Raw genomic sequence first — 11151 nt, 5'->3', positions numbered from 1 at the left:
AAGGTTTCCAATCCTCTTTTTCTTTACTCCTTAACTTCAGCAACTCTCCTCCCCTGCTCCCCTTCCACCAACCCCCATCTCTATTTAAACAAACAAACGGGCGGCAAAACTGGACCTGGCCAGAGGAGCCTTTCAAGTGGGCGTGTCCTTCGGCTGGGGAAAGGGAGGAGTTAGACTCCGGGCAACATCACTCCTCCCTGGTCAGCTGGGAGAGCAATCAAAACTGCAGCAAGTCAGAGGCTCCGGCCAGAGAGCAGGAGCTGCCCAGAGGCTGTGGTCCTGAAAGCTCCTCTCCGGGGAGCTAACCAGGGAGAAGAGGTACTGAAGAGCGACTAAACTGGCTGCAGCGGAGACATCAGCCCGAAGGCGTCCTTGAGGAGCATACGGAACTCCAAGGAAGAAGTAGAATAAGGAGCAGGCAGAGAAACCAGACCCGGTGGAATCTCTAAGAGGTAACAACTGGGTTTAACATGGATCGCTGAAAGCATCTCTTTCTCCTACCATCTGGATGGTCAGGGAGACATGGCTTCTCTGACTGTCCTCTAAGACGCAGATTCACAGAGTTCACTCCAGGAACTGCCAGTGACCGAGGTGAGCCAGTGGTTGGGGTGGTAAGGGGGCTAAAGTTTCTGTGGGAAGTTCCCAGTCACCTAGAGGAGCAGTTGGGGTGAGGAAAGTCTCTTTTGGGTAAGGCAGGAGGAAGTGGGACTTAGGAAACTTGGAATGTAGAAGCCAGTGAGTTGGAACACTTAGGGAAAAATATAAACATTTTAAATAATTTTATTAAATTTTATAGCACTTGCCACCCAAAGTGAAACACATAGACACTCACAATCATTTTAATAAAGTGAAGAATACAGATGATCTCCCCCAATTCCTGTCAAAGCCACTCTCATTTTGCCAGTGGTGAAAATGTCGAAAAGTTTAACTGCTTTTCCAAGGTGGCCCAGCAAGTAGGTTGGAAGAATTGACCCAATCCACCACTCTGCTCACAGCATTTTAGGGCTATGCAAGGACGGAGGGCGAGGCAGGAAAGGAAAACAGAATGAGGAATCAGAGAAGATTGTGGAAAGTCCTCGGGGTAGATTCTCACCATTAACTATTTTGTTTACTAAATATGCTCGAATAGTTGACACAGGGTGGGGGAAATTTCCTTTTCGTCAGCCCTTTCAGATGGGAAATTAGAAGAAAAAGATTGTCCAAGTATATTTTTCCTTTCTCTGCTTCACACTCATCATTTGCCCACAAAAAAGTATACTCAGAAAATACTAATGAAATGTAAAATACCCACCCCCATTTTTTTGACAGAGGAAGCAGAGGTGAAATGCTGAAGAACATGCAGGGAAAAATAAGGGATTGAGTAACTTCTGTTAACTATTAAGATCTGAGGCAATGGCACCTGAAGTATTACATGGCTTTGCTGGACAAAATGTGTGTGTATGTGCATGCCTGTACACACATGTGCACATATATTAATCAAGGGGAAAATAGAGTAGAAAAGAAGAGCATAGAACAACCTACTGGCTTTTTCCAAGCAGTACAACTTGTGAACATCCTGGTCTGGATTCTGTCTTTTTAATGCCAAGACTGTGCAACTCTGGGAAAAGAATTTAGTCTATTTAGTTCTTAGATTTCCTAGAAACTGGGCTGGACGGCCCCCTTTCTGTTGTATTTAGTCATCGGATCAGGAGGTAAAGAGATTATCACCAGCTTTTAAGAGGAAAGACACCATCTAACTACCACAAATCCACATGTGAGTTCCCCTTACATATTAATTAGTTGAAACATCTCCACAATAAATAAAAAATTTGTAAAAGTGTAGAAAGAATTCCAGGACAGCTTCACATAGCAGTAATGCTTAATGACTTTGGCCTCAGTAGTAAAAATATTGGGCAGTAACAATCATTGCCTAAGCAAACACTTTGCTAGAACAGATTTAAAATTTTTAAAAATATGAGAACTATTTTGAATTAAAGAGAATTAGCCAAACTTGAAATTTCACTGAAAGATCCCATAGAACAAGGAAAATTCTGTCATATTATGTAGGTATAAAAGACAATCCAAATACCAAATGGCTAAAAATGGACTTTATAAGACCAGAATGTGTTTACGTGTATGGGTAGGGAAGGGCCAGATTCTGCCCCTTGAGCCAGTATTCATTGATTTTTGTCATATTCGAGCCTACTTCCTAAGTAATTTGTGAGCTAATTTCTTTCCTAGGAATTGAGGCAACCTTAAGATGGTATATCATGATGCTTTGTGAGATAGTGCTACAGGCTTTCTCAAACAGCTTCTGTAAAACAATTGCCAACCCTCACATTGGCATAACAATTTTACAAAGTACTTGTGCTCGCATTATCTCCTTGTTTTTCATGAAAACTTCTAAATGATGTAGGAAAGACAATCTTATTTTCATTTTGCCCTAAGGGTACAATAATTACAAATAATTACAAGAATTTTTGTGTGCTCATTTAATGAGTACATGATGAAAGAGTCTTGGTTTCATGCTTCTTTCAGTACACCTCTGAGATGGTTCCTTAACAGGCTGAAAGCAACATTAGATTTAGGCACCTGTTCTGGAGAAAACCCTTGGTTTCTTTGATCACAACTTTTGTTGTGATCAGTATGTGTGATCACAGTACACATATTTTCAACACTCAAATTTAAAACTAGATGTTTCTATTTTTTTCCTGTTAACCTTTTTGATGCCTTGAAAATATTTAGGTGAAAAAAGTCAGATAAACATTTTTCTTTATATTTCATGAGTCTTGGCTTTCACTGCTTTCACTTCTCTTTGATAGACACTGTATATTATCCTCAGAGCTCTGCCATTTGGCTTTGGTGGGAAAAATTGTATTCCCAATACAGAAGGTTCATGAACCTGAAAATGTATGTGATTGAATAGGAGTGTCAAACCAACTGTTTTCTCCCAATTATAAGACAGAGTGAAAGTCTGGGAGCTAACTTCCATCTTGAATATGATGGAAGAGTTCTAGTCAACTCAGTGGAGGCAGTTGATAGGGCTTGGTTTCCTCACCTCTTGCCGCAGAACAAAACCTTTGATTTCAGTTTCAATAGGAGATTGGAGGAGTAGGTGTATTGGGGGAATTTTTTCAAATAGATGTTGAAATGAAGCCATTGGCTTTTGTTGATACAAATCAATATTAATAACAGATTCTAATTATACCTATTCTTGTCCAAGTGGCCAGAAAAATTCATGGTGATGTTTAGGAGAACAATACCTAATACTTCACATGAAATTCATGCTGTATGACACTATTCAAAATGCTTCAAATATATCAACTCATTTTATGCTCCTAATAATCCTATGAGGTAGGATTGTTATTATTCTCATTTTAAGGAGGAGGAGACTGAGGCAGATAAGGGTTATGACACTGGCCTAAATTCATGTATCTAGTGAGTAGTGGAGCTGAAGTTTGAATCCAGCTAATCTGACACTGGAGTCTGTGCTGTCTATCCCACCATGGGAAAAATGACAGGCTACTGAGTAACTGTCAGATGATTTTCTAAACCAATCAGAGGCAATATCCAGATAGTAAAAGACACACTAGTTGATACAGTCTGTTTTATTATTCATCTGTGAGAAATAATTTTTATTTTTGAATAAGCAAACGTGTGTGAATAGATTAGATAAGAAAACCCAAGAATAAACAGGAAATAAATGTATAGATGTTTTATAGCATTTACAGCTATAAAATTCTTTATTATATTTTTATTTCTCTTACAAGAATCACATAACCTGTATGTTAGCCTTGTTTTATTAGAGGAAATGGAAGAACAGATAACTTTATATAATGTGTTTGGGATCAACAACCCAGGAATCAGGAGAATTGGGACTAGAGTTCACATTTGTGTTATTCTAGCTTCCATTCTTTTGAAACCATACTATATACTCATGGGATTCTCTTGGAAGTTAATGGACCAGCACCTGTGAGAACAGAGGAAGTTAAACTGAAGCCATCTATGTCCTTCCCATGATTAGTAAGAGAACAAAGGTGAAAGAAAACTGGTTGACCTTTTCATTGCTTTGGCCAAAGCCAGTTCATTCTTTTCCTTTATACCCACCAACAAGCTGATTGGAAAGCAGCTCCTTGACTCTTACAGAAACCATTAAATATGTTAGAAGTAAAAAATGGTCTATTCTATCCTCCCAATCTCACTTATTTTGATGTGTGTGAATATTGACAGATCTTAACAAGAGTCTAGAGGTATAGAGGTAGGGATGGTGAAAAAGGCTAAATCCCCCACCTAGGATGGTATTCAGATCCAGGGACAATTCAGCAGACTCTCCTCTCTTGCACCTTCCTTCTTTCCTTTCTTCTCTCCTTTTCATGCATCTCAGTATGAGCCAGTGATCATAATGATAATGAAGATAAGAGAATGAGGATAAGGAGAAAAAGAGGGCGGATGAGGAAGAGAGGGAGGGGGAATATATGGGTGAAAGCAACAGGAAAAACATTTGAAAGATGAAGAAATCCTGGAATATGAGCATTAAAAGTCACCTCAAAGAACACCCTTTGGATGATGGTCACTCCTGTTGACTCAGTTCTATTGCTGTACCTCTCCTGAAGCCAAAGTGCCTTTCTTTCTTCCTGTAGCTATGATAAAAGAACAAGGAAAAGAAAAACATAAAACCTAAGATGTAAAATAAGAATAATTGATTCTATGTCCCGCTCCACCAGCACTATATCTTTGCATTTCCGTCACTTACACTACCTGACTCACAGTGACTTTGAGTATAAAATGAGCATAACAATTTCTATCTCCCTCAAAGGTTTACTATAAGAAACATACAAATTAATGGATGCAAAAGTGCTCTGTAAACTTTAAAATGCTATACAAATGTTATTATAATTACATGGGCAGCATTAGGTTTCCCAAGCCCACTCCATCCTTTTTGGCCTTAGAGTGCACCTGCCTCTGGAAGAGCTGTGTTACTTTAACAGAAAGTTAATTAGGTTCTTTACCCTCCCTCTGGATATCTGCCTGAGTTAGAAGTGCAGCTCAGCACACAAGCTCTATCATCCATATTAAAAGTGGGATTTTCTGAGTTGGCCTGGGCAGCTAGTTGACCAATAGGTTCCAATGTGTGTTTTCAATAAAGCTGCTTACCCAGGAAGCCTTATTAAGTGAGTAAGTCAAGCTGACATGATTTCCGTGCTGATTAACATGAAACCTAGGCTGTTTTCGCAATGCAGTTACATTAATTATTTATAGGAGGTAAATGAGGTTACAAGGAAAACAAGCTCCAATTACCAGAAACAAATCAAATAATATATCTTTATTTTTAAAAGCTATGTACTAATCCCTGGGTTCATTGATTTGAGGCTCAAGCTTCAAAGAACAGAAAACATTTATTACATTCTCCTCTTTCTCATAATAAAAGGTGATGGTGGATTTAATATTTCAAAGAGTAGCTGGTAAACTGGGATGCCCCAATGGAGCTTATCAGATACTTTTATTTGGTAAACCATATGGCTAAAAATTGCTTAGCAAGCTTTAAAACAATTCAAACTCTTCCAGAATTGAATGCAAAATGTTTACTAAATCACCAGTCTCTTCTGGTTTTCAAATAGTGAATTTTGCATACAAAATTCTGATTAAACAGTGTGTTAGTGAATTAAAGTAGTCAGGCTATTCCTGTGTTTGCCTGAAATAGTCCTCACTTGTGTTAGCAGTCACTGTGTTCTGTTCCACTAGTTCCACTAGTATTTGTTCCAGATTTTTCATTTTAAATAAAGTATTATTATAGTAGTTGTACTAAACCTTGGATGGGTTTGGTAGACCACTGGCTGCACTCCTAGCTGTTGCCATGGTCTTGTCTGATGGTGTGAGATGCATGTGCAAAGAGTTCGCACTTCAACATATGGGCAAATTTGAAAGATGAGCAGTGATAACCCTCCTTTCTTTTCATGATCCTTTCAAGATGCCATGTCACTAACACTTCTAACATAACTCACACTAGACAGAACACAAAGTGCTTACTGAAAAACAGAATGCTCCTCTGGTGATAGTGAGAGTAATGTTTGATGGTCACGTGTTGGACCAGCCAGTTGTGTCATGGACAACTTGAAGGAGATGATTGAGGCCACCAATTAGCAATACTGGTGAGAAACATAGGGTATTATCGGCTAGATGGATGAGAAATGCTTCTAAATACAGGTTGAGTAGTCTTTTGTAGAACACATACAAAGTAGTCTGAATGATCTGGCTACGGTTTTTTATTTTGTATGGTGTAAATATACAACAGCGCGCTTATTTGACTATTTGATGGGTTTTTTATTTTGTAGTAACAATAATTATTACACACATAAACTTATTTTTAGCATGCTCTTTCACTTTCAGAAATTTCTCTATTTGGACAGTAATTTATATACTCACCTCATTTTTCCCCTTTTATGTTCTGGATTCTGGAAAGAAAGAAAAATATATCTTTGGACAGGTATATCAGTCATTTTTGTATAAAACATTCATGAGATAAAAAAAAACCTAAGAATAAAAAGAGTTAGGCACTAACACTGCAATGAATAATCAAGTCAATTTTCTTTTTCTATAGTATATTTTCTTATACTATGCCATAACTAAAGGAGTATTCTGGGAATTTCTTTCAGTTTTGGATTTGTCATTTAGAATGGAAGACTTGGACAAGATAATTACATATAAAAAACTTTAGTTTCAAATAAAATCAGGTACTCACAGGAATTAACCTTTGATATTTCCCTTTTCCAGAGTCTGGAAATGTCAAAAACTTATATGAAATCCAAAGAGATGGGAGAGCTAGTCAACACACCATCCTGGATGGATAAAGGTCTGGGCTCCCAAAATGAGGCGAAGGAGGAAGAGAGTAGACCAGGTACTTATGGGATGCTCAGCAGCTTAACTGAAGAGCATGACAGTATTGAGGAAGAAGAAGAAGAGGAAGAAGATGGGGAGAAACCTAAGAGAAGGGGTCCCAAGAAAAAGAAGATGACCAAAGCTCGCCTTGAGAGATTCAGGGCTCGAAGAGTCAAGGCCAATGCCAGAGAACGGACCCGGATGCATGGCCTGAACGATGCCCTGGATAACCTGAGGCGAGTCATGCCATGCTACTCTAAAACCCAAAAACTTTCCAAGATAGAGACTCTTAGACTGGCCAGGAACTATATTTGGGCTTTATCTGAAGTCCTGGAGACTGGCCAGACACCTGAAGGGAAAGGATTTGTGGAGATGCTGTGTAAAGGGCTCTCTCAGCCCACAAGCAACCTGGTGGCTGGATGTCTCCAACTGGGCCCTCAGTCTGTCCTCCTGGAGAAGCATGAGGATAAATCTCCTATTTGTGACTCTGCCATCTCTGTCCACAACTTCAACTATCAGTCTCCGGGGCTGCCTAGCCCTCCTTATGGCCATATGGAAACACATCTCCTTCATCTCAAGCCCCAAGTATTCAAGAGTTTGGGAGAATCATCCTTTGGGAGTCATCTACCTGACTGCAGTACGCCCCCTTATGAGGCCCCACTCACTCCACCCCTGAGCATCAGTGGGAACTTCTCCTTGAAGCAAGATGGGTCTCCTGACCTAGAAAAATCCTACAGCTTCATGCCACATTACCCTTCTTCAAGTCTAAGCTCAGGGCATGTGCATTCAACTCCTTTTCAGGCTGGTACCCCCCGTTATGATGTTCCTATAGACATGTCCTATGATTCCTACCCCCATCATGGTATTGGGACCCAACTCAGTACAGTCTTCACTGAGTGAGCCAGTAAGTTCAATGTTTCAGAGAATGACGTGGAGACGTTTTCCATAATTCAAGTGGTTGAGCTAAAGATTCAATGACCTTAAAGGATCCCTATGGATATATATCAAACAATAGTTCAAGTCCATTTAGGCTTTCCTTCACCTATCACCTCTTTTCTCATCACCTTCTCACATTGCATTGATTTCTTTATAGAGTCCTCAAGTGAAAATATTTGATGATTTAACAACCATGTGAAAATAGAACAGAAGACCTGGGCCCTATTCCAGTGGTGCCAAAACTCATTGCATAATCTATGCCAATTAATTTTCCATTTCTGGCCTTTGTTTATTTACTAGCAATTGTAAATAAACAAATTGTATTTATGTGAGGCAACTGTTCTAAGTCCAGATGATTTCTAAAGTCCTTCACAGTTCTGAAATTCTATAACTGTGGTGATCACTCTTGACAATTTCTTGAAACTGAAAGAATAGAGAAATAATAGGAAGGGGATGCTATGCATAGAATGATCAAATTGAGTTATCAGAGGGAACACAAGGTGCATGTCTCTTGGCTCACAGAATGCAAAGCTTGTTTGGATTTAATGATAGGACTTCTTTGTATCTATTGAAAAATAGCTTCTGGAAGCTAAAAGTCTAACATGGCTGTCACTGTGAAGAACAAAACATGTTCTTTAAGAGATTAACTTTATTTGTTATTAGACTAAAAGTTGAACATATCTTCCTTATGATTTGAAGACCCATAGTAGAGAACCGTAATAGAGGCCTCTTGCCAACTTTATTCTTGATAATATTTCAAAACCATTTTTCTCAGTACTAGAGGTAGGGCAAACAAGTCACTGAAGCCTCAGACTCCTATGACTAATGGGACATAGAGAAGTCTTTTAGACCATGACCTCCATAACCAGAGGGCTCCGGAACTTCTGACGAAGGAAGCTCAGGTGCTGCTGTTAGAATCAGCACATAACACAGGTTTATATTAAAGAGCAATAAAATAGCTATTGGCTATAATAACTACCATAGTTCAGGGACCCTCTCCAGCTCACAGTTGCTCATGGGAAAAACCAGTGGATTTTTTTTAAGCAAGATGAATTTCATTTGGTTAAACATGATTAAAACCATCCACCTCTGTCCACACCAATACATTTTCCAGAAGCACAAGCACCAATCAATTTATTGACCAAGGTTAAATGTTTCCAACATATATGTAGTTCCTTATCTCTCCCCCTACACCAATCGTTACCTCTTCCTCACTTCTAAGACAGAATATGTTATTACATATTGTAAATAACATTTCTGGTGACCAAACTTAAGGATGCAGAAATGAAATCCAAGGTTGGTGAATATTTTTACCAACTATGTCTTCATCACAGGTTTAACCCAATTTGCAGAGTGCTTGTTTTTCTTTATGTAACTCCTTTTTCCTTTATATCAACACTAACTTCATCGAGTTTGTATTTTTTTCAGAAAATGAGACCTGAGAAATTTTCCTATCTTGTTCAATCATCCAGGACAGTTATTTAAGTCAAACCAGAGCCTGAATGGCTTATTTGATAGTAGATCAGGTCCTGCTCCTGCCAGAAAGGGTAAGTTTAACATGCAGGGTACATCAACAGTGCCAATTAAAAAAATGATAACACATATTAGTATGTCATTTTCTATAGCTCAGCTATACCCTAAAATCTGCCAACTATATGTGTATCTTGTCTGCTTACCTCTCTTATTTATTATCTCCATGGAGTATAAGTTATTTTTTTTTTCCATTTTGCTCTCAGCACTTACCCTGCTGTATTTTGAACCCTTGGTTTGTAAATACACTTGAAAGTAGTCTTGCAGAGAGATCTTAAGCCCCATCAGCCGCCAAAGTGGTTCCCCTCATCACAATCTGCCCCAGAGGAAATAGGCATGTAAAATGATGTATAAAGTCATACTATGTGCTTTCTGAGTATATACTGCACTTACCTTTGTGAGGGGCTGTGGGAGGGTCTGTCCTCGAAGCTAGCATTTTCTGGCATTTAAGTTTGTAGATAACCACTGTTGTCTTGAGTTGTTTATTAGATATTATTTATTTAATTTATTTCTCTCTTCCTTTCATGAAAATTCCTTTAGCCCCATAGATGTGCTTGCAAACCCTTCCTAAAATTTTATTTGGAAAGTAGCTGCTAATTTTGCCAAGAACTGCTGAGTTTTGGAGTGAGGTGAAAGGAAAAAATAGAGAATTACCTCTGTGATAATTTTTATAAAAAGCAGCAATAATTCGAATGGCTATGCAAGTTAATGTTTTTAGATTCTTTCCTTCAGTCTGAAATGAGCCAGAGTTATTCTTTAATAATCTGCTGTTTATGCCTTTGGGGAGTATGGTACCCATGAGCCAGGCCTCCCTGAAATTGTACAGAGGGATTTTATAATTGAATTAAAATTTAGGAATGCAATAGCTTGTAAAGAGCCTGCTCTCCAACCTAGGGTGGTCTCATTCTTCTGGAGACTTTTTTAGATAAAGTAAAATAATTGTTTAAATATTTTGTTTAAAATATGACTGTTTTTCCTCCCTTTTTCCTAGCAGAAATAAAGCTGTAAGTCTTATTAGATGTTGTGTTGTGCTGTGTTGTTAGTCTTCAAAACTTTCATTCACTCTCATTTATTCATTTTCTTGGGCTCTATGTCCTACAAGCAGCTAGCTGAGCGAAGACTGGTCCGTCAGGAGGATTTACACATCCCCTAATTCAATTGATCTTGCTAGAATATTCGAAATATGCAGTTAGAAGTCTAGAAGCACTGGTCTCTGCCACTCATATAATCAAGTATAAAATCTATAGTTAAGAAAAAATAATCTTACAGATTACAGGGCTATGGGCAGTCTAAGCAATCAAACCACAGATAAATTGGAAGATGTGCTATTATCCAAAGTAGGTGGGCTGAACAACTTTTCAAAAAAATTATGAAGTATGTTTTTTGGCAACTCTTCCTCTTGATTTTTTTCTTTCAGGTTTCTCTAGTTAAAACTTTCCAGGATCCCTTCTTGCATGTATAAAGTGATGATAATAAAGAAATAATAGTAATGATATTATTACTAATAAATATAAATAGAAAAGTTAGTTAATCAAGGTAGGGACTTGGCTTAAAATATTTAAGAAACAAAAATATAGCATAAAAGTTATCTTTCCACCCCTATCTTCCATCTTCCAGTTCCCTCTCCAACTAGAACATACTTAAACATTTTTTTAGCTTACTAGTTATCAGAGACCTTTTATGGATATATAAACAAATATTAGGTACAAATATTAAGGTGTATTATTCTCTTTTTTTCCTTCAAGTGGTAACAATATAACACATTTCTGCATTTTTTTTTACATTTAACCACAAATCTTGGGGTATTTTAAATAAAAGTTTCTTAATTCT

At 38.1% G+C, this 11151-nt stretch overlaps 1 protein-coding gene across 1 annotated transcript; it reads left to right on the top strand.

Annotated features, from left to right (window-relative positions):
* Positions 1-248: 248 nt before the first annotated feature.
* On the top strand, positions 249-10340 carry NEUROD4 (neuronal differentiation 4). The gene is made up of 2 exons (XM_032172250.2): positions 249-591; positions 6751-10340. Exon 2 carries the CDS (start codon positions 6760-6762, stop codon positions 7753-7755), a length of 996 nt encoding a protein of 331 aa, XP_032028141.1. The 5' UTR covers positions 249-591; positions 6751-6759; the 3' UTR covers positions 7756-10340.
* Positions 10341-11151: the final 811 nt, after the last annotated feature.

Source organism: Hylobates moloch, unplaced genomic scaffold (assembly GCF_009828535.3).
Source record: "Hylobates moloch isolate HMO894 unplaced genomic scaffold, HMol_V3 SCAFFOLD_13, whole genome shotgun sequence".
NCBI classification, from domain to species: domain Eukaryota; kingdom Metazoa; phylum Chordata; class Mammalia; order Primates; family Hylobatidae; genus Hylobates; species Hylobates moloch.
The sequence above is the reverse complement of the archived record's forward strand: the minus strand, read 5'-3'. Positions and strand labels throughout refer to the sequence as shown.

What these genes read in the sequence shown, in the direction of transcription:
- NEUROD4 (XM_032172250.2), top strand. Translation starts at nt 6,760, where the DNA reads ATGTCAAAAACTTATATGAAATCCAAAGAGATGGGAGAGCTAGTCAAC.